At 55.8% G+C, this 23489-nt stretch overlaps 2 protein-coding genes across 3 annotated transcripts in view; one reads left to right on the top strand and one right to left on the bottom strand.

Annotated features, from left to right (window-relative positions):
- The window catches only part of SLC25A26 (solute carrier family 25 member 26), a 108206-nt gene extending 97037 nt beyond the window's left edge, over nt 1-11169 (top strand). Inside the window, exons 7-10 of the mRNA XM_075998785.1 lie at nt 5167-5236; nt 8381-8445; nt 9269-9342; nt 10199-11169. Of these exons, the coding sequence (XP_075854900.1) occupies nt 5167-5236; nt 8381-8445; nt 9269-9342; nt 10199-10316 (327 nt within the window). The 3' untranslated portion in view covers nt 10317-11169. The remainder of the gene's footprint in view (nt 1-5166; nt 5237-8380; nt 8446-9268; nt 9343-10198) is intronic.
- Nucleotides 11044-23489, bottom strand: part of LRIG1 (leucine rich repeats and immunoglobulin like domains 1) — a 108856-nt gene continuing 96410 nt past the window's right edge. The window contains exons 12-19 of one of the 2 annotated variants that reach the window (XM_075998783.1): nt 21037-21200; nt 17031-17351; nt 15494-15775; nt 14653-15072; nt 14042-14167; nt 13403-13516; nt 12652-12894; nt 11044-12565 (exon numbers count right to left, since the gene is read on the bottom strand). In XM_075998783.1, the coding sequence (XP_075854898.1) occupies nt 12309-12565; nt 12652-12894; nt 13403-13516; nt 14042-14167; nt 14653-15072; nt 15494-15775; nt 17031-17351; nt 21037-21200 (1927 nt within the window). In that variant the 3' untranslated portion in view covers nt 11044-12308. The remainder of the gene's footprint in view (nt 12566-12651; nt 12895-13402; nt 13517-14041; nt 14168-14652; nt 15073-15493; nt 15776-17030; nt 17352-21036; nt 21201-23489) is intronic. The other variant, XM_020285355.2, reaches the window with a different exon arrangement.

Genomic DNA, 23489 nt, shown 5'->3' with positions numbered 1-23489 from the left:
TTTTTAGCCACTTGATCATATTGCTGCAGTCGTGGTGTAGCAGAATTGAGAACCTAATTGTCATTCCTAGTTATATGTGATATTTTTTTTCCAGCTTCTAGACTTTGTTTTGGAAATCTCATTTTTTTAAATATACCAGTGTCTGAGTACTTCACGGGGAGGTGGCTCATCCGATTGAATAATAAAACTACGAGTAGTTGTTGCTTTAATTGTTTTTAAAGTATATGTGCCAAAGCGACATACTGAGCTTGATCAGCTACAGTATGGAGAGCATTTGCATGAGAATAATCATCTGCTGTCTTTTGAGTGCTGTAAAATTCAGGAGGTGGATCCCAGCAGTGAGACCTACACAGAGGAGGATATTGAGAGCAAGTCTGGGCTTGGAAAAAACTAAGCATTGTCCTTTCTGTTATCCTAAATAAACAGTCGTCTGAGGTTATTAATTTGGAATTGAGTAGATGGCTCTCTAGGCATACCTGCTGCTGTTCCATAAAAAGCATGTGCTAGTACAATTTCATATTCTTGCAAAATTGGAAGCCACATAACAGCTGAAGAAGTCCAAAGTATAAGTTTTCCTGCACTGGGGCCAAGTAAGGCACTTACTGTCAATTTGTTGTTCGTAAGCAAGCGGCGTTCGCTTGGGTGGGTCTTTTAAAGTGTGGGGGGAATAGCTCTCTCTCCATGTCATGCGTTAATAGCAGACGCCTGGCCCAGGCTGGGACTCCTGGCCATTTCCGGGTATGGTGCTGGGGTCTGCGTGCTGTCCCGTGAGCACTGGCGCTGATCTTGGGGTGGGGCGAGGCCGGGTTACTCCTCGTGCTCTTCCTCGGACAGGCCCAGGGCAGTGAGTGCAGAACCACCTGGCTGCTCTCGCGGCAACACCACTGGGTACCCTGACGGATGATAGAAATACCATTGACTGAAAAATCAGGCTGATGTTTAAAAAGTGCATGCCTTTGAACAGCAGTTACTATGGGGAGACTGAGTCAAGGTCAGTAGCTTAGTGAGTTCCTGTCTCGTGCTTTGATAATTGTTCTAGGTATGCAAGCCGGGGGGTGGCTATTCGGGAACTCTACGGTTTTTGTAACTCTTCTGGAAATCTAAATGTATTTCAAAATCGATTTTTTATGTCAGCTATTCATCAACCTATGTTCAGGAAGTTTTACTTAAGAAAAACCCACAGAAGCAAAATTAAGAACCTTTCTCTGACTGCCGGCCTTGCTACTTAAACTTGAAACTTAATATACACAAATGTCCATGGATTCATCTGAAAATTTTATTCATATTTGAAAAGAATAATACTCAAGGGTCCATGGATTCATCTGAAAATTTCATTTATATTTGAAAAGAAAAAGGAAATGGGACATTGAATTGGGATTAAAAAAAAAAAGCAGACACCAGGGGAAATATGGCCACCTGCTGTTTAAAAATTCTTATTTTTATTTTGGTGCACGATCTCCGTCAGCACAGTTGGGATCCCGACGCTGCTTGGGGTCTGGTTTTTCCAATTAATGGCATTTCTGTCACCCATTAGGGTGCTCGGTTGGGCCACTTTTGTGCCCGTCTCCCTACTGGTTCTTCTGCCCCGACAGAAACGATGCCACACCTCTGTAGCAACGAAATTACTTAGGTTGAGAAATTATGGAAATTTACACAATTTTTGGTGTTCAGACAAATCCTTAAAAAAAAAAAAAATCCAAAGCCCTATTATACATCCACATTATTTAAATATTAATATATTTTATTGACACCAAAATACTTTCTCCGATAAATTGTATGTTATAATGCCGTTCCATTAGAAGCTGAGCTCCGAGTGGTCGGGAGGGATCTCATTGTGCCGCGTGTGATTCTGTCTGTCTGCAAGACACACGGCCTTGTGTGGAGCAGGACAGACCAGCCTCAGTTTCCCCACTCACTGTCATGAGCATCTTTAGTCTTCCTGTAAATAACTTCCTGTCCTCCCAGCCAGTTTGTTTATCACAGTCGGTCCTGTTCCGCAAATATATGAGCAAATAATTTCAAAATATTATCATAAATTATATACAGTATTTTTTTTTAACACCAGCTAGAGTCTTGTCATTTTATGTGTTTAGAGTTGTACCCAAATAAATAATTTGTAAATAACTAATCCTTTTAGATTGGTCTGAATATTACTTTTTTCAAGTTCTATATTCAAACAATCCCTCATTTTGAAAAATCATTTCAAATTCCTATTAAGCAAGTTGTTTTGGACATCGACATAGTTTGTTCATTCGCTTGGATGTTTTAATGTCATCCCAGTAGCAACTGTGTGTGGAAATGCAGTGTCTCGGAGATACCATTCTAGGCCCTATCAAGACAGTTACAACCTGTAGATCCAAATCCAGGGGTTTTTATGCTTCACACACCAGAGTGTTCCATTCAGATCCCAGTTGGGCACTAACTGTGTCAGCTTTGACATCTCTGAGCCTCAACTTTCTTGTCTAAAAATGGCAAAATCACAAGAATTACATGTACCTCATAAGGCTTGGGTGAGGATTACATGAGTCAATGTGTGTAAAGTGTCGAGGGCCTGGAAGACACGGACTTCTACGTAAGCATGTATCGTGGCAGCTGTTACAGTGTTTATGTCATGCTTTGTGTTTGCCACTGAATGTCTCACTTTAAACCTTTTGGTTCTTCTAGGGTTTTTTTGTTTAAGGTATTTATTAGTGTCCATGTCAAATACAAAATTATTTCTATCTTCTTAGACTCTTCTGGCCAGCTGATAGTGAAAAGTTATGCCTGTCTGTGGAGATTCTATTTTTAAACCATGTCTTCAGCCATCTGAGTCTATTTGGATTGTGTTTTTTCCCCCTTGGCAACCAAAGTCGTCCCCCCCCACCCCCAGATCACAGCAAGCACCTCTGGAAGCCGCCTCCATCACCTCTCTTCTTTTATATCTTCTTCTGCCCCACCACGCCCTCCTCAAATGTGAGACCTAGCGACTGTCCTTATATGTATTTTTTCTTGACTCTATGGGTGCCCAACACCTAGCAGGTGCTTAGTAAATGTTTGCTGAATTTGTGAATTACGTAGCGCCTTTGATTTCTTCCTCCTGTACGACAAGATGTGATTCACATCATTTATTTACTATTGCCTATCAACTCAGCGTTATTACTAGTGTTTTAAATGTTTGGAGTAAACTGCTCTTTGGAACCCTTGACGGTAATCAGTAGATGAAGCGAAGGTAACCTTCAGTTGTCAGGAAAAGTCAAATTTATGTTTCACGTTTCTTTTCCAGTAAGTTGGTGTAAAGTATGTAATGGTGCCAAAACTGGCATTAGGCTGATAAAATACACATTTTGCCACTTTGAAAGTGAAAAGATGTTGTTCTGCTGTCTTGCTGCTTATTGTTTCTCCAGTGCTTACAAGAGCTCTGGGAAAAACAATGCTCACTACAAAAGCACACAGATTTGTTCGCAGACTTAGAGCATTTACTGAAAATGTGCCCCAAATCTGTATAGAATCTTTTTTTTTTTTGAACTTACCTACTTTTACAAGGTTATTAAAATTGAATAAAAATAAGTACACTTTCAGGGAATCATTCTCACTGGTATGGATGGAAGGAAATGTTGGAGACCTCAGAAACCACACCTATTACGTATCTAATTTGTTAGACAGTTAACATGGGCGTCTGACTTAAAAGTTGTTAAAACTGATGCAGTAAACAGGACCATGCGTCTTATTTATACGGCATCTTCTTCATCTTCTTAGCGGCCTTCTTAACCTTCCGGATACGTTTGTCAGGGGGGAAGTATTGGGAGTGGGAGATTAGTGCTAACTTTACTGTTATTCTCTCAGTTGTGGTGTTTTGATTATCCCTAAAAATGTCCCACTATGCTGAGTCAGTCATTATACTATTCTAACCATTTACATTAGTACATTCAAGAGGTATTTTGGTAATATTTGTGGTTATTGCAGTGAATACCATTTTGCTAAAGGTCCTACCCTTTTTTCTTGCCTGTCTTAGGCAAGAAAAAGAAATAAAACATATCCCAGTTGGAAAGGAAGAAGTAAAACTGTCTTATTCACAGTTGATATGATTATCTACGTAGAAAATTTGATGGACTCCACAAAAAAGCTGTAAGAGCTGATAGGCATGTGGCCCTAAGGCTACAGGTCCCACCGTGGGCTCAGTAAGTTGGACACTAGACAACCCAGTAAAAATGTGCAGAGCGTTTGAACAGATACTTCACCAAAGAAGTTATAATGAATGCCGAATAAGTACATGATAAGGGAGCTCGACATCATTTGTCATTAGGGAAATACAGATGAAAACCACAATGAAATAGAACTATGCACCTATTCGAATGGTCACAATTTTGCAATGGTGACAATACTAAGCGTTGGGAAGAATGTAGAGAAACTGGGGCGAGTGGGAATGTAAAATGATACAACCACTTTGGAAAACAGTTTGGCAGTTCTTGAAAAGTTAAATATATACCTGCCACGTGATCTAACTGTTCCACTCCTAGGTATTTCCCCAAGAGAGAGAAATTCATGTGTCCATTGAAGATTGGTGTACAAACGTTCATAGCAGCTTTATTTGTAATAGCCCCAAATTAGAAAAATCCCAGATTTCCAACAGGTCGACACGTAAATTATCGTATAACCAATGGAATCTTACCTGCCAACAAAAAAGGAATGAACTGTTGATATCTGCTTGACACGGATGAATCGTAAAATAATTCTGAATGAAAGAAACCAACTTTTTAAAAACAATTAATGTATGATTACATTTATATAAAAATCTAGAAAGGGCAAACTAATATAGAAGGACAGATTGCTGGGGGGCGGTGAGGAAGGGCCGGAAGGGGTTACATAGGGGTACAGGCAAACTTTTATTTCATGGATAAGTTCATTGTCTTAATTGTGATCGTGTGTGTGTGTGTGTGTGTGTGTGTGTGTGTGTGTCACACATATTCCCTGAAAATTGTTTCCTGTGCACACGCCGGTGTAGCTGTCACCCTGTTCCTTTGACTTATTTTAGAATGCGGTTAAGTCCTTGGGAAAGGTTCGTGTCATCAGTGAAGAATGCCACCAAAATAGCTTCTCACTTAAGTTCCCATCCCCAGAGCTAGCCCGCAGGAGGTTGCAGTGAGTTCAGATGTTTAATGACTCGTATTTCCTTCCTCCCTCACCCAGGCCCTGTGGTCCCGCAGGCAGGGCCGCGCGGCGGAGTCCTGGCAGTCGGCCGTGTGCGGGGCCCTCGCAGGTGAGGGGGTCACGCGGTGCCGGGAGGGACGAGAGCGGGGAGAAGACTGCGAAAATACGAGCTATGCCACAACAGCATTCTTTAGACATTCCAGATTGCTGAGACGAGGGGAGCTCCAGGAGTCGTTTGAGAAAAGAACATGTCTTAGGGGGGAGAAAAGAAAAACCTGCTCAAAACGTGTCTGCCCGAAAGACAGGCGGCCAATTTGTTTTTGACAAATTTTCCTTTTGCGTGTCATCTTTATTGAGGCCTTCACCCAGGCCCTGGCATGATCTCAGAGATGGTTTATGGAGTCCCGTGTGGGAAGCGTCCGCCCCCCAGAGTCGCTTTGGGGTGTGAGGGATTCCGCAGCGGGCCACGAGTCACGGTCCGGGGGTCGTGGGTGACACACGGGGGACGCACCCCAGATTAACCAGTGTGGGGAGCCCGGCCCCCTGCAGCTCGCCCAACACCAGAAAACAGGCAGCCGCACATCTGGGCACTTTCGGGACATAAAAGCAAGAGCAAAGCGACAGCACGCGATGTCGCGTTACCCGTCACCCAGCCACGGGAATGTTCCAGTGAGCTTTTAATGAGAACGCAGGTGCTTGAAAGAATCTAATAAGTGATACGTTTAAAAGCCCAAAGAGAGACATCTGTTTTGCTGTTTTAAAATAAAGGTAAGTTAGAGTTGTAGTCGAAATAAAGTAAAGTGTAAATTTGCCAGAAAATTCTGAACTTTTTTTAGTTTTAGATGTGAAACTAGTAAATGGATAGACGGGCCGAGTTCAGGGTGTCCGTTGTATCGGAAAGTAATTCTTTTTCCATTTGTTCGGTGGTTGCCGGATTGGTTTTTTTGTTGTGTCAGTGATCGGGAAAACAAAACGCACTGTATAGGATTCATCACCAATAATGAGACGCGCTCGACGTGCAGAACTGATAATCAGTTAGGAACCTCGCCCCTAACACGAGACCAGCCGGGTGGGCCGTGCTGTGATCGTTTCCACGTGGCAGGTCGTCGCCAGCTGGGTGGACTATAAGTAGGTGGCCTCGATTCATTTCCCAGAGGTCAGGGGACCCTAAGAGCAACGGGCCATTTTGGTGACTCCCTCGTGGGCCCTTGGGGACAAAGTGAGTTATGGAGACTTGGTCGTCCTGGATGAGGAAGGCCACTTCTTTATTTTATTTTTATTTTTTTGAGACAGAGTCTCGCTCTGTTGCCCAGGCTAGAGTGAGTGCCGTGGTGTCAGCCTCGCTCACAGCAACCTCCAACTCCCGGGCTCAAGCGATCCTCCTGCCTCAGCCTCCCGAGTAGCTGGGACTACAGGCATGCGCCACCATATCCGGGTAATTTTTTCTATATATATTAGTTGGCCAGTTAATTTCTTTCTATTTATAGTAGAGACAGGGTCTCGCTCTTGCTCAGGCTGGTTTCGAACTCCTGACCTTGAGCAATCCGCCTGCCTCGGCCTCCCAGAGTGCCAGGATGACAGGCGTGAGCCGCCGCGCCCAGCCAGGAAGGCCACTGCTTAAAGTTAGGGAGACTCTAGAACCTTCCGTGTGTTGAGGGAAGAGGTGCTCGTTCTCTGGCCCGTTCCCTAAGTGCCCGATTCGCAGATGGGCCTGCGGACGCCTTGCTGCTACGGGAGAAATCTGCGTCCGTCTCAGTTTCCCTTTCCGAATGGCGCCCCGTGAGAGGCCGGGCGGCGGGAGGAGGGAGGGCAGGAGACTGTCTCAGGGTTCTGCGTGGCAGGGGCTGCCATCGGGCCCTTCCAGCTAGGGCGGGCCGCGGGAGGGGTGGCAGCCCGGCGGTGCTCCAGGGACGGCTGCAGACACTGGGAGGTGGAGGAGGCGGTGAGGTGACAGCCTCGCAACGCTGTCCAGTCTCCTCTGTCCCCAAGTCAGGAGACCTGGGGCCTTCCCGAGCACCGGTCCCTCGCCCGTCTGGTAGAAGCCGCCATTCCCGCCCTAGTTAGCCTCAGTGGCCCACACAGCGGCCGTGCTCATTTGTCATCCGTAGAGTGGGACAGGTGTGGGGGCTGTCACCGTTTCAACAAGAACGGCCAACACCCAGGAGGTGAAAAGCTATCCTCGCAATAATCTGTCTTCTCCATTGATCGAAGGAATGATGACATTAATAAGTTAACTTTATCAGTGTTTAATATCATTTAAGAAATCTCAACGAAGTTGCCATAAAGAACAATCTTATCTGATGGCTTGCATATTTTAAAATTCCTCCAATACAAGCATCTTATTTTTTCAGCTGAGGCTCTGGTAAGTGAAGGACTCTGTCCAAGGCCTGCAAAAAACCCCGTCGTCAGAGTAGATGCACGTACATTTAGCAAAAGATAAATACGTTTCTTATTTACATCTTTGTTTTGAGATTTTGTGGCACAAATGTGGAGCCCCAGACACAAGGTTGCTGTCACTATTTCAAAGCCTTGCTCGCCCGCCGTGCAGGGACACTTGGCCCCAACGTGGCCAGCGGCGGTGACAACACTGGCCTTCGAGTCAGAAAGCAGAGCCCCAGCCCAGGGCTCGCCCAGGTGCGGCCAGGCAGGACCACGGCAGACAGGCTGTCACTCTGCGCGCCCTCCCTGCCCTGGCGCTGCTTGGCGAGGACTCAGGAATGAGTCTCCATGTCGGAGGTGGCCATGGCTGTCCCGCTCGGAAACTGCCTTGGCTCCTGGGCGGGGGGTAAGCTAGGGGAAAAACTAGGACTCTGGCTGGGCGCGGTGGCTCATGCCTGTCATCCTGGCACTCTGGGAGGCCGAGGCGGGAGGATCGCTCGAGGTCAGGAGTTCGAGACCAGCCTGAGCAAGAGCCAGACCCCAACTCTACTATAAATAGAAAGAAATTAATTGGCCAACTAAAAATATATAGAAAAAATGAGCCGGGCCTGGTGGCACATGTCTGTAGTCCCAGCTACTCGGAGGCGGAGGCAGGAGGATCGCTTGAGCCCAGGAGATTGAGGTTGCTGTGAGTGAGCTAGGCTGACACCACGGCACTCACTCTAGCCTGGGCGACACAGGGAGACTCTGTCTCAAAACAAACAAAAAATGATTTGGGCGAGGTTGTGAGGAATTATAAAATACAGACTCTGAGGCTGCCACGCACAGCGTGCAGCGTGTCACCCGTGTGTCATGTGTGTTTTCTCACGCACAGGTGGGTTTGCGGCCGCCGTCACCACGCCTCTGGATGTGGCCAAGACGAGGATCATGCTGGCCAAGGTAGGTGGCCAGATAACCTGGGAGGCACGGCAGGTGCTTGTGTGTGGGCGCTGGGACTGGCGGGCGTAGAACGTGAGTGACAGCACCTTGGGCTGGTGGAGCCGCCGGTGGTCCCGGCTCGGGCAGGACAGTGCGCAGGGGGGTCACCGGGACCGATGTCTGTGCCGGGTTTCGCCGTTTCCAGACCGTCCTCACCTGCATGGTGCAGGCAGCAGCGCTGACAGGGCCACTGTCGCGTGCCGCTGCTTCCGGACACGCTGTTTCTGCTGGCAACACGCCTGCGGCTCGGGACGGTCAGTGTCTCGCCCGCAGCAAGACAGTTGTCGTGATGGGTTTAGGAAAGGCGGTTAAGGGGAAAAATTGCTTAAAAATAATAAAAGCTAGACTGAGACTTGAAGGACCGCCGTGCGTGGACGTGACCAAGACAACGCATGCCCTGTCTTCGCGGAGGAGGGGACAGACGGGCAGGTTCCAGGACCCCGTCCTGTAGGGACAGCCTAGGAACAGCCACCACGGCTCAGCCTCTCGCTAAACGTGCCGCGGGCTGCGGAGCCGAGTGGCGTGGTCGTACCGGTCGCCCTGGTGACTCGTGTCCTGCAGGTCGCCGCGCCCAGCCCTGTCCCCGTAGATGGCTGAGGGTGGCAGTGGCGCTCAGCACAGCGGCCCCCGGGAGGCCGGGCCACAGCCCTGCCGCGGGCGCGAGTGGCACTGCCGGCCAGACGCCCTCGGTCCGATGGGCGCTCTGTCCCGGCAGGGCGGCTGTCCCCGAGCCGCTGGGCGTCGGGCCGTGGAGGGTAACAGCTGTCCCTTGTCTGTCCTGCAGGCCGGCTCCAGCAGTGCCAGCGGGAACGTGCTCTCGGCCCTGCACGGGGTGTGGCGGTCGCAGGGGCTGACCGGGTAAGGACAAGAGCGCGCTGCCCCGCCCCGTGTGTGCCGGCCGCGCTCGCTCTCTGTGTCTCACAGAATGTGTTTGAGGTCGCGCGTGGGCATGGCATGGCATGGCATGGCATGGCATGGCATGGCATGGCATGGCATGGCATGGCATGGCATGGCATGGCATGGCATGGCATGGCATGGCCAGGCCACGGGCAGAGCCGAGGGTGTCACGGGCAGAGCAGGGGGTCCCCCAAGTAAAAGTGCCACGTGCCCGTCCGTCTGTGGCCGCAGAGCAGGTGGGGCTGCCCCATCCGATCGCCACTTTTCTCGACTGCGGCTGTGCTAGTGGACTGAGTTGTCACTGGGCGAAACCGTGACCTGCCGCCCGCAGGGGCAGAACCGGGCCGGAGGTGTTTAAGGGACCAACCGCGGTGACAAGGAGCTGCCCGCTCCCAGCGGGGCCCACGCGGCTTCACACCCTCAGGCAGATGGAGAAAGGGAGCCCGGCGGCCGCGGGGCTGGGGTTCCTGGTGGCGGCACCCCCTTTGCGGGTCTCTGAGGACAAAAGTGACCGAGCAGCACAGTCGCCCAGCAGTGTCTCCACTGGCCGGACCCCCCTCGGACTCGGCCCCTGGACTCCTTTCTGTAAAAGTTGGTTTCACCATCTCTCAAAGGAAAAAGTGGTGTGAGAGCTAGCGAGAACTACTGTTGGGACCGTTGTCGCTTGATTGTTCCCAGCACGCTGTCTGGTGTTGGCCAGCAAGCGGCCGCGGCGGGATGCAGCCCGTTTCAGTGCGCGTGAGGCTGGGCAAGCTGCGGCTGCAGCCTTGTGTTTTTTTGCACAGATTCTAAAACCCTGTCCCCGTGCTGTCCCCAGGTTGTTCGCCGGCGTCGTCCCCCGCGTGGCAGCCATCAGCCTGGGCGGCTTCATCTTCCTGGGGGCCTACGACAAGACGCGCAGCTTCCTGCTGGGAGTCGGCGCGGGGAGACCGTGAGGCGCCGGCGTCCAGTCCTGGCGACACCAGCCTTGACAACGTGCCGTGGCGGCAGGAAGGGACGGCGGCCACGCGTGCTGTGAGCCGCGTCTCGGATCCCGCAATAAAGGAGCCTGGCGACACGGGCCGCCGCGGAGCCCCGGGCCGCCGCGGAGCCCCCGTCCGCCCGCGTCTGAGCTTTCACTTCCCGCCGCCGAGGGTGGCGCGGTCTGCGGAGCGGCCAGCCCGGGGAGGAGGACCGCGCTCCCGCCGGGTCTCCTGTCGCCAGCCGCGTCTGAGGAGCGCTGTGCATCCTTCCGGGGGGCCAGGCCGCTGTTGCTCATTACCTTCCGGTCTCACAAAAACACACGGCTGTGTTGTCGTAGAGAAGTGTCCAGCGACCCGCGTGGCGTGTGGCTAGGCGGGGTCCCCCGGGCAGCCGCCCCCTGCACTGTCCTCCGTTCCAGGTGAGCTGTCGCGCCTCGAGTCGTAAGGTGGGGGGAGGTCCCCTGCGCCGGGCTGTCAGAGCTTGACCGACCGGCTCCAGGGGTGGAAGACTTGAGGGAGGAAGCCGGGAACCCGGCACTGCCGTCTTCCCCGGGGCGGCAGCGTGCGACTCTGCTTTGCCTCAACTTTGTCCTCGAGGAGAAAAGGAAGGCAGAACGCCTGCAGCTGTGGGGACCTTCTGGAATCGAGGGGGACGGGAGACGCCGGGGAACAGACGTGGAATGACCCCAGCCGCACGCTGAACGTTTATAAATGACCCTTTATTAAAGACACTCCAAGGCCGTTTGTTAGACACTTCAATATTTTACATGGTTTTCAATGTACATTGTACCAAAATCTCTATAAATAAATAACTTTGTACATAAAAGTAACACCTCCTCTTTCACATTGCCTCTCGGAAGCAGCAAATTCACATATTTTGTGGAAGCAACAATCGGGTCACGCCGGGAACACAATTCTACATGTGCTTACCTTTTGGGACAGTGGTGACAGCGGACAGTGACATGTGACCGAGGCAACAGCCACTCTGTCAACACCCCCCTCAGCTTTTCAGCCAAAGGGACTTGCTTTCTGAGATTCTAAGGGCCTTGTTTGTCTCGAGGTCACTCGTGCTGACCCTCCCATCGGCACTCACGCGCGGGGCAGGGGTGCAAAGTGCAGAACGCCCGGAACCCAGGGCGGCGCCCGCAGTCTCGCAGGAATGAGCTAGCCCTGAACCTAACGACTCGATCCTGTTTAGCCCCCAAGGCCACTCTGTAATATTAATTATTGGCAGAACTAAAACGTTACTGAAAAAAATCCACAGGTACCGCCACCAGCAGCCTTTACCGTAATGCAAAGCCTCAGGCAGAAGCAGAGGACACCGAGACCAGGTGCGGGTCCCGTCGGCGCCTCGCAGGAGGGACACAGGCAGGCGCGGCGCCGTCCGAGCAGTCGCGTGGGACAGCCCCGTCCTCCTCTGGGAAACAACTCTCACACGAGCCAGCCCCGCACGGGAGCCGCACCTCGGGGCTGTCCGGGCGGCCGCTGCCCACATCCACACCGGCCACGCTGGTGTGAAGTCACTTCCCACGCACACGACTGCTCGGCCGGCCGGCAGCCCGCGGGTCTGTCCCCCCCCAACCCCTGGGAGCAGGCGTGGTCGCGGGCTGTGATCCCAGCCGCGCATTAAGGCACCAGAGCTATTCCCCGCCCTCTCCACAATTAAACAGCAACCTGATATGAAAAATAATATGGTCAGAATTGTATGATTCTGTTGTTAACCATGCACTAAAGATTAAAATAGCCTCTGTAAAAGATATATAATATATAGGAAATCTCTGAAAACTCTTATGTACAACGGTATCAAACACTTTTCCCGCCTTTTGTACAGGAACAGCCTCCGCGTTTCTGTGCTTCAACGCGTCCGGCCGCGCCCTGCGCGCGGAGGCTGCGGCCACGTGCAGACGCGGGACCGGCTCCCACGGCCGCCCGCGCAGCCGCGCCACCCGCGCTGAGGTAGACGGCCTAGCTCCGCGGTGCCGGCGGGGACGCCCTCCACTTCCCGGGGAGCTGTCCTGCCAGTGCCGCGGGCTGGGAACCCGAGTCACACGCCTGGGGCGGGCGGCCGTTGGCGACGAGCAAGCGCTGGGCTTCGCTGGGCGCGGCGGGGCGGCCCGGGGCGGCCTCCGTGAGCTCCGTGTCACCCGCAGCCGGTGGCGACGCAGGGGGCAGGTCCGCGGACTGCGGCTCGCACAGCCCGGCCAACGTCCAGGAAGGGTCCCCTGGGGAGAGAGGCGCGTCAGGCCAGGCCTGGGCACCGAGGTGGCTCCGCCCCTGCTGGGGACGCCAAAGGGGCGTAAAACGTTACCTTTCGCGTCTAGAGGTGCCGCTGGCTTTCTCTTCAAGGCCGCCAGCATTCTGTCGTGGTTACTGGGGTACAGAGACCCCCTGTAGTCGGTGCCAGCCCCGTCCACGTTCCCACTGCTCTGCCGAGGTGGAGAATGTTCTCGCTCGCTCCCGCCGGGCTCCCGGGCCGCGGGCGTGCTCGGCTGGGCGCGCGGGGCCTGCTCCGTGGGGCCGCCGTCACCGCGCGCGGGCGGGCCGCCGGGTTCTGCGGGACAGGGCGAGGCGGGTGAGAACGAGGCCGCCCGTCTCCACCCACACCAGGAGCGGCAGCTGCGGGCGAGACCCGTGTGCCGCAGCAGAGGAACGCCGCTGCCCCCGAGCGCGGACCAAGCACTGAGGAAGAGCGGGCCTTCCACCGCGTGTCCCGGACTCTGCGCTGTGCGACTGCGACTGCAGGGAGAGGAACTCCCGAGTCTGGGACGACGCAGCGTGAAGAGTCCTCCGAGGATTAGGGACGCGGCCTCCAAAGGGCTCTGGTGGCAAGGTGCCGTCTGGGCTCTGCCCGGGAGGCCGTGGTCAGACTCGCCGCCCCGGACTTGCTCTGGGGACGCATGCTGCCGTCAAGAGGCGGCCGGAGCGTCCCGCTTTGGGCCGACACCAGATTTGGGGATAGTGGCAGCCCAAGAACGGGTTTTCCCTCCTCCGTCTAGTGTCCGGACCACCCGCACTTCCGTCTCGGAGAGCAGCCACCTTTCCCGCGGAGCCCCTCCTACCCGTCCTCCGTGGCGCGGGCGTCCCGGCCGCCTTCGCCGTCGCGCTCCAGGGCTCCCGGGCGGCGCAGGGCCGCGGCTGCCGGCACGGGAGGGCCGCGTCTCGCGGGCAGGCGCCTGCAAGGGCGCGCGCGTTCAGATCCCGGCCGCGGCGTCCCGGCGCGCCCCGTGCCCGCAGCCTCGCCCGCTCCCCCTCGTCATTTCTAAACCACGCTCCTCACAGCGCGGGCCGCCAGGCCAACCGGGGACCCGCGAGGAGCGTGCCTCCTGCCACGACCTCCCCGGCGGGCCGAGGGACACTGGGAGCCGTGTAAACGCGCGGCCCCGTGGGGGAGAAACCCCACGGCCCTGGGCCAGGGCTCCGCGTCCCCGCTGGGGGAGGGGCCGCCCCGGCGAGGCGGTGCCGACGCGAGGCGGGGACGCAGGGCAGACGCTCCCCACGCGGGGACGGCCGGCTCCGCGCCCGGTGCTGTCCTTTGCGGCCGCTGCTCCAGGCAGCCCCTCCCCCAACCGGGCGGGGCTGAGCCCGGCGCGGGTCTTCCCGGGGACAGGACTTCAGGGCCTTGCGGAGCTCTCACGCGGGGTCACTGGGTCCCACACCAAACAGCAGCAGCCCCGGCGTCCCTGTCGCTGAGGCCTTACCGTTGCTCTCGATGTGCCCGTTGGCCTGGTGGCCGCCCTCCGTCCTGACCACAGCGTCCTGTCGCTCGGACAGGGTCCCCTGAGAAGAAAGGTAGCTGGGAACATCTGGTGGCACGATGGTTTCATCTGCAAGGAGACGGGACAGGAGCCACAGTGAGAAGTTCACGGCCAGGCCCAGACACAGGGTGTCCCCGGCGGCGACCATCAAGGCCGCGCACGCAGCGTGGAGCCGCGCGTGTGACGCGCTCTCCCGGAACCGCCGACCCGTGCACGCAGGCTGAAAAACACGGCCGTCAGAGGCCCGGGTCCACACGGGACCGAGGACAGCGGTGGGACGGGAGAGGGGACTAACAGAGGAATGGCACCATGAGGCCGTATTGGGAATGACCCGTCACTGGGGAGCGAGGCACCTCCGAGTCACCGTGGAGGCACCGCGCACGGACGATTCGCGAGCGCCCCCGCTCGCTGTTGCGCCCCGGACGGACGTTAGCCGGCGCCCCGGCCGTCCACAGTGACGCCACAGTCCCCAGGGCTCTGCCTCTGCTCTGCCAGAGCCTCTGGCCCCGCCTCCAGCCCCGCCCCCGCCGCCCCGCCCCGGAACCGGCGCCGACCTGTGTTGGTGACGCTGTACTCCTCGCCCTTCCTGCGCGTCTGGTAGATGACGCACACCCACGCCAGCGACGTCAGCACCACGCTGCACACCACGGCGATGGTGAACACGCCCACGGTGGTCCCGTCCTTCCTGCAGCCGGGCGCTGGCAGGACGCTGAGCTGGCTGTGCGCGCGCTCGGTGCCCAGCGTGTTGGACATCTCGCAGGTGTAGCGGCCCGCGTCCTCCGCCACCACGTCCTGCACGACGAGCAGCTGGTTGCCGGGCGTGAAGTGGTGCCGCTCCGAGAGGCCCAGCGGGCGGCCGCCCTTCAGCCAGGTGATGCGGGGCAGGGGGCTGCCCGCCGCCTTGCACTGCAGGGCCACCGTCTCCCCCACCGCCACCACGCGGTCTTCCAGCGGCACGGCCAGCGACGGCGTCTCTGCAAGGAGCCAGCGGAGGCCTCAGTCACCCCCTGGGCCGCGGCGGCTGCGCCCTGTCACCCGGGCGACTCTGACCAGGAGAAGGAACTCGTCTCTGGCCACCAAGCCCCCGCTGTCCCTGCCTGTCCCGTGACCGGCCTGCGGCCTATTCTTGCCCAGGACCACACTCGTCCCGCGCGACTCAGGGCGTTCTCGAGTGGTTTGTGTCTACCCCTGTGAAGACTCTTGATTCGCTATCAATTTTTTTTAAAGAGATGAACCACTTGTTTAAGAAAAACTTTAGGAAGTAGCCCCAAATTTCAAACGTGGTGGCAACAGCCCACTACACTCACCCACCCGGCGCCCAGAGCTTGCCAGCTCGCCCGGCACCTGTGACATTTGAGACACACACGCGCCCCCCGCGCGCAGCGAGAGCCGCACCTAGGACGCTCAGGGTGGCGCTGGCCGAGATGGCGCCGGCCGAGTTCTGGGCGGTGCAGCTGTAGACCCCGGTGTCGTCCGCCTTCACGTCGGTGATGAAGAACACGTCGTCGTCGGGCATGACGTGCATGCGGCGCTCGCGCGCAGCGGGGAAGTCCGTGCCTCCATCCTTCTGCCAGGCGATCTGGGGGTTGGGGTGGCCGGTGGCGGCACACTCGAGGCGGGCCATCGTGCCGGTCCGGATGGCGATGTCCTGAGGCGTTTTGGTGAAGGACGGCAACACTGGAAAACAGGCGCAGGGTCACAACACAGCGGGGCACAGAGCCGGATCCACTCCAGCCGGCACACCTCCTGTGCCAGTGCCCGGGGCCACTGCTGCCACCTGCAAATTGGGAGCCGCCCGCCTCCCCGCCCCCCCTTGCGCACCCTTGGCAGGCTTAATGCCCTTAAAGGTAAAGACGTTTACCTTCCTATACCTCGTAAGGGAATCGTGTGCTCGAGGGCCCCGTAAGTGTCAGGGCCTGGCGCTTAACTGCCCGGGGAACACAACACCTCCTGCGTGGAGACGCGGCCACAGAGCGAGCGGGCGGGCCTCTGCTTGGGGCAGAGCGGGCGGGCCTCAGCGGCTGGCTCCTCCCTTGGCTGAAACCCGGCAGGACGGGCACAGGAGCCCCCGGCTCGCTGGTGTGCTGAGCCCGCAGCCACATCCTGGCGGGAGCAGCAGCCTGTGACAGGCATCGCCTCCCGCCCTGCCAGGGTCACTCTGGTGGAGCACCTGGCAGTTCACTGAGTCTTCTAGAAGCAGTGCGGGGTTGCTCAGAGCGGGGCGCGACAACCCTAAGTGTGTGGAAGGCACTTCCCTGCGGACCCAGCACTTCCAGGACCACAGGCCAGCTCCTGTTAAGTGGAGGTTTAATGACCAGGAGAATCTCGCGCTGGCCGGGGCCGGGGCGGTTAGCCACTCCGGCTGTCTGCCACAAACCACCGCCACAAACGGCAGAGCTGGGGAAAGCCACCGACAAGCTCTGAGGCTGGAAAAAGAGCCTTGTCAGGCCCTGCCCAGCCGCGGACTCTCAGGACGGTGCTCACGTCAGCCCTGCTCGCCCGGCCGCTTGGGAAGTGGGGCCTGCCCCACGCAGGGCGGCCCCCGCTGCGGGGCTGGCCACCCGCTCAAAGCAGCGGCTTCCCAGGCTGGGGCTGCCGGAACCTGGAGACCAGGCGCCGTGGCTTCCGGAAGCTGGTGAATGGCTATAAATACAAGGCTCAGCGCCACAATGCCACCAAACACAACTACTAGATTTCAAAAAGCCACTAAAACCAAAGAACCCGCTGAGAACAGCCTTCAGCTCTGCAAAACCGGCTCTGGGCAAACCCACGTGACGACGCGATTTAGGGTGTCCCAGAGTCAAGGGCGTGTCTCCTGTCTTGGTCATCTCTACGTGGAAAGCTATCTGAAAGAACAGCGTGGCCTGGGAGTCTGGCGCTGGAACACAGACAGACAGACGGACAGACAGACGGACAGACGGCGTTTCCATACCGTTCACGGTGAGCCGCGCCTTGTGCGAGTAGGTGGAGCCGAAGTGGTTGGTGATGACGCACTGGTAGCGGCCCTCGTGCCCGAAGGTGACCTGGCGCAGGTGCAGGATGGTGGTGTACTCCATGACCTCCCCGTCCTGCGCGCGCACGTGGGCGAAGTTCTCCGTGTCCGCGTCGGCCAGCACCTCGTTGTCCTTCTTCCAGGCGAAGGTCATGGGCGAGCTGCTGCTGCTGGCGGCCGAGCACACGAACCGGATGTCCTTGCCCATCACGGCCACGGTCGTCTCCGGCTGGGTGACGATCTGCGGCTTCGGGAAGTCGTCTGGGGACACAAGGGCCCGCGCGTGAGGCACCGCGAGCCCCGGCACCGGGCGGGAAGCGGGCCTTCGCGGTGCCCCTGCGTCCTCGGCCTGCCAGATGCCACGGGGGCCGCGCCGCGATACCTGCCTCCGCCCAGGTGATCACCTCTGATCACCCCGCGAGCAGGATCGCCTCTGTGGCCGCGCTCCTCGACTAGAAATCAACCCCCCGGCACGCGGTCATCAAAGCAGCCAGCCAGCGGTTTCCCTGAGAAGACTGCCGTCGGCGTCGCTTACTCTCACACAGATCAGAGCCAGGGGCCGCCGGCCAGGCTGCGACCTTGCCCACACACCTTACTCCAAAAGGAGGGACGTGAAGCACTCCCAGCATGTCAGAATGAGGACTTCCAAAAATCTGCACCTCTGCTAACACCAGGAAAGTGGTCAAAATCTACTTTTTTGGAATTCTGGAAAAACCAAAGGCTGACAACAATCCATGGAGTGTTGATTCAAGAAAACAGCCAGACCTCAGTAAGGAAAGTGAGCTCGGGGTGTTTTATCCTAAGCCTCATTCCTCTCTCCCCTGCTCCACGGCAGCCTTGAAACTAGCAGCCTAGCAACCATAGAGGGGGCAGAATGTGTTTGGAGCGCCCCCGAGTCCCCATCCTCGGAGAACTGTCCCCGTGAGACCTGCCAGCAACCCGCATCTAGAAAGGCGCGGAGGGGGGGCTGCTGCTCACATCCACGTCCGCGGTGGCAGCAGCCGCTGACTCGGCAGAGGCCGCGCGGACCAGAAGGCGGCGGCACGCACGCACAAAGTGCTGGAAGGAAGAACGGAGAATTCTATGTCCAGCAATATTACCCCTCAAAAATGGAGAAATTAAAATACTCCTGGATTTAAAGAACCAACAAAAAACCAAGAGAATTCATCGCTACCAGACCTATCCTACTAGAAACACTAAATACTAAATGACTACATTGAAAGAACATCAGACAGTAATTCAAATCCACACAAAGAAATTAAAAAACCACCATTATAGGTAAGTACAAAAGACAGTATAAATGTATTTTTGTTTGGAACTCTCTTCTTCTGATTTAAAAAGCAACTACATAAAGCAACAATTATAAAACTGTCTATGAGCTTTTGTTATATTAACATGTGTATGACAACAACACAAATGAGGGAGAGTGGATCTTAACAGGAGAAAACTTTCTGCATACTGTCACGGTTAACTAGATAATTTTAAGATGCTAATTTTAATCCCCATAGCAAACACTAAGAAAATACTAAACACATATACATATGTATAGTAACACAAACAAGGGAATTACAATGGCATACCAGAACATGTATTCAATATAAAACTAGTCAGTAATGGAGGAATAAAGAAACAAAAAGATAAAACATATAGAACAAAGAGCAAGCAGCAAACTCTACCTTATTATTAATTGCATTAAAAGAAAGCAGATTAAACACTCCATTTAAAAAGCAAGGATTGCCATAACGGATAAAGTCATGACCCAGCTATGTGCTGTCTACAAGAGACATCTTAGATTCCAACACACAAATAGTCACTAAAACAGACCTAGAATGTCCACCCTAATCACACACAAAACAGACTTCAAGACAGAAGTTTTTACTAGAAAGAATGTTTTATAACATAAAAGGGTCCATCCATCAGGAAGACCTAAAATTTATAAACATATACGCACCTAACAGACTTTTGCAAAACATAAAATCTGACAGAATTGAAGAGAGAAATAGAGAATGCAAAAATAATAGTTTGTAGACTTGGATATTCCACTTTCAACAATGGATAGAATGACGAGGCAGACCACCAGGGGAAACGACGACTTAGCACCACCAACAGGCAGCCCTGACGGACACGGATGGAACACGTCCCCCAGCGACAGCGGAGTGAACACTCCTGACGTCTACACGGACATTCTCCAGCACAGTTTGTGTATGCAAGTGTTCTCGATTCTCTTGCTTATATACCTGGACGTGCACTTGCTGGATCATGTCGTATTAAATAACTGTGTTTCACACACTGACTGCCACACTGGAAAAAAAAATTTCCCTGGGACCACAGTGTTTTATTATGAAAATAGAATGAAAACTTGGAAAACAAAATGATCCTTTCTAATTCAGTGAAAAATTTGTTATTTTTTATTGTTTTCTGTGCACGAGTTATATGCAACTTGAAAAATAGTTCACATGGCTCAAGGTGAAGAGACGTGTGAGCTACATGTGCTACACAGGCCCCAGGCTCAAAACTAGTGTGAGTTAAATACAACTCACATGGCAGTTAATATGTTAATTGAGGAACTGCCAAGACTGTCTTCCAAAGTGGCTGCGCCATTTTACACGCCCGCAAGCAGCATGGGGGTTCAGATTTCTCCCTGTCCTCAGCAACACTTGCTGTTATCCGACTTTTGGACTCCAGCTATCCTAGTGGGTGTAAAGTGATTACGTTTCAGTTTTGTTAAAAAGGAGTGGGAGACTCCCACGGAGCTTGAAACTGTAGCACCTCATGGTGTTTGCGGGGAGGCCCAGCTACGACGCGGGGGAGGAGTCCAGGGCCACCTGCTAGGTGCAGCAGGTGAGAGTTCTACGTGGCTCATCCAAAAGGAGAGCTCAGCCTGTGGCAGGGAAGGGGGAGGAAGGGAGCTCTATTAATAATGTCCCTGCTCATTAGGGACTTGACGAACGACGTCACGCAGCCATTCTGTGCCTGGAGAGCAGTGCTGTGTGCAGCTCGGGTTCCACTCGGAAGGCCCCACAGGACTGATCATTAAGAAAAGCCCAGTTTGGAGGGGTGCTGCCATGTGAGTGGGATGTTTAACACTCCTCCCTGGGCTGGATCCAGAGGAGGTTCTGGAAGCCTGTTTTCAGAAGTGGTGGGGCTGGACGTGTGGAAGTAGGACACTTGCACCTCGTCTCCCGCAGGCTGCTGGCACTGCTATGGCCAGAGAGCGGCACGCCGCAGGGATCCCCATCCCGCCAGGTGAGCCCCCGGTGAGCCCCCCCACCGTGGGGGATGACGAGGCCGGAGGGATCCGCACCTGCCCGCCGTTCCAGTCAGGCCTGGGACTCCACTCCCCTCCTGCTCAGAGCAAAACCAGGATCGACTCAAAACTCGGCTCATCCTTTGACCACATCTTCCTGACCGAAAAGAGCGTGTGCGTGCGTGCGTAGCCGACCACCCCTGCTCAGAAAGCAGCCAGGCCGCGTCCCAGCCATCAGAAGGCAAAAAGAATTGAAAGTTGCAAGTGCAGGTTTCAGTGGCTTGGAGAAACAGCAAGAGCGCAAGACTCCATCAAGGAATCATCTTTACTACAGCAACTGTTCTCCTGAGACTTGCTCCTTCCTGCATTTAACCTCTCATTCCTGGGGCTGGAAAGAAACACACATTAAAAACCCCAGCCTCATACACCGAGTAATTCGCAGCTAACCCGGGCACCAGAGCCCTGTGGAAACACACAACCATCCTCCTGTAACGGATCTGTAATTGCACCAACTCACGCTCCTCCCGATTAAAGGCACGTGCTCCAAGAACCACGTAAGGAGACAACTGCATGGTGACTGCTGTGCGTGGTTTCACTGGGAAATCAATTGCACCCAGCAGCTGGTCTGGGGGACTGATCGCAGGACTCACTCCCATACCGAAGAGCGGGGAAAAGAAAAAGTCACAAAGCCGGTCTTACCGCACACGAAGCTGTCCGGCGACACAGAGAAGATGCTCCGGCCCTTCAGTGACTCCGGGTGGGCACAGGTGGCCGTCACGAAGGGCTGCAGTGTCCTGCCCGCCAGCCACGGGGGCAGCCACTTCAGCTGACAGTCACACAGGAAGCTATCACTGCTGATGTGGCTGAAAGAAAAAGAAGAGTGGGCGCTGAAGTGTGACCGCCGCGGGGGCACTCGCTGAGCACCTGGAAGGACTGATGGCCTCGCTCAGCTTCTCCGGTGGACAGCAGCAAGTGGGAGGGGTGACCTCCTCACGGTTCTCCGGGGAGCCAGGGCAGGCGTGTGGCCCACCTGGAGACTCTGATGAAGGCGGCTCCTGGCTCAGCAGCAGAGCCCAGGACTCCGCACGTCCCGCAGCTCCTGGCTGATGCTGGCGTCGCCGGTCCCGGGCCACACCTGGAGTTGACCCGTTCTAAGACGAACCTTGCTCCTGTGTGGCCCTGGGGACACCTCTCGTCTTCCCTGGCCTCTGATGCACCCCATGGTGGTAAGCTCCCACCGTCCCTCCTCTGGTTTTTCCTGCCTTCCCCATAAGCTACTTAGAGTTTCCAAATTCAACCTGGATTTCAATTCCGTACCAAGTCCTGAGAAGGCTCTTTTCCTACGTGGCTGCTGTCTTTCGACCTGGCAAAGCCGCGTGTTTCCTTGCTTCCAAATGTGAGCGTCGCCAACACGCCGCCCTCGTGTGTGCGTGTGCACGCATGTGCGCGCATGTGCACGGCACTACCCGGGCGGGGCAGGATTCGCCCCTCCCCCAACAGCGCCTGCTGGGTAACCGCCACTGCCAGCGAGCACGAGCACGCACAAGTTTGGTTTTGCGAGGCTCCAACCCAAACAGACGGTTATTTTCCCTTTCATTTCGCAGCAAGTGTGGGTGAGCTTTTTAAGCAGAAATCGGACTCGCCATCCCGGTGGACATTCCCTCCTGCGGAGTCAACCAGAGAATCCAGCTGCCCGGCTCCTGGAGGGCCCCGGGCTGTGAGCTGAAGACCGACACCTGGCACGCCACGAGGGAGACCCAGGAAATGGCGGCTTCCCCTCCACAAGCCGGCTCCAGTGCACAGTGACGAAAAGGGGGCGCAGGTGTGCTCAGAAATGTCACAGACCCTCACGCAGGCAACGGCACGGCAACAGCTGCCGCCTCCGTGCACTCGCCGCTGTCCCCGCACAAGCACAGAGCCAAACAGACTGGCCGCGCTGCCTTCGGTTTCGCTCCGGCGTGTGATGGGCAGAGAAGCCGTCAGGCTGCTGAGCGGCAAGGGCATGAGATTTCCGCCAGACACCCCAAGGCTGACTACGTTAAGTAAAATCTGCCCCCCCCCCACTCCAAGACGGTCTGGGCATCTTCGTAAAATAATTCTGGAAAGAGATTTCCCAAAGACTGAGCCAGCACCTCAAAGGCACGACGACCGGGCTGCTGCCCCGCGGCAGAGCTCGGCGCCGCACGAGACCGCGGCTTGACGGGCGGGCGGAGTTCTGCTGAGAGCGGTCTGGAGGGCGGTCCCCCGAGAGCCACTCTAGGTGGCACAAGGTGGCCATGAGGGTCCACCAGGAGAAAATGGCCGTGCGGAGGGAGCACGGTGGCTGGGAGGCCGCGCCAGGGACTCCTCGGCCTCCCTCGGGAGCGCCGCCAGCCCCGCCAAGAGGGCGTTTCCACGCGGTCAGGCAGAACGGCGAGGACACTATGCAGACGCCTAGAGGCAGACAAGACGCTGGACCACCACCGTGGGACTTCAGGCACTTACGTGGAAGCCAGGGACATACTTAAATTTGAGCCACAGGAACAACTCGGGGAAGACAGATTTGACATTTGTCCTTGATCAGACACGTGGGGGGAAGGGGTAAGCCTCGCAGCGCACATTCGGTGGCCTGGGGGGGGGGTTGGCACCTGAGAGGATTTGCTGCCTCCTCCGCAAGGAACCCACCTCCAGAGGCGGCCAGGCCCCAGAAAGACAGCTGGCACCCGGGCTGGAGAGAGGTGTCCTACAGGACAGACGGGAAGGGGCTGCGGCCAGACGGCAGTGAGGACACCGGCCTGACACCCACACGCTACGTAAAGCCAGGCAGGGGCAGCCCAGGCCCCGCACGCGGCTCCCTCCTGCAGCCGTCCCCGCCCACCTCCGCTGGCTCACGGCGCGTCTTCGTGAGTCCGGCTCAGAGCACGTTCTAATCGCCGCTTGTGGAAATTTACCCCGAGATGACTAAGTGCACAGCACAACCTGCCTCGGTCCGACGGGGAAGAAAATGGCCACGTGGCATCGACCGCTTCTCCCGCCCGAGGACCGGGCCCGCGGCCAGCCCAGCTGGCACGTGCGGCGGCTGATGGGAAACCCCGGCGGGGACCCACGCTTCATGGAAAGGTCCAGTTCTTCCCAACTCGAAAACGGTCTCATAAGAGGCCGTAAGGAAAATC

The sequence above is a fragment of the Microcebus murinus genome, chromosome 30 (assembly GCF_040939455.1).
Source record: "Microcebus murinus isolate Inina chromosome 30, M.murinus_Inina_mat1.0, whole genome shotgun sequence".
Classification (NCBI taxonomy): Eukaryota; Metazoa; Chordata; class Mammalia; order Primates; family Cheirogaleidae; genus Microcebus; species Microcebus murinus.
Note: the sequence above shows the minus strand (reverse complement) of the source record. Positions and strands in the feature narration are given on the sequence as shown.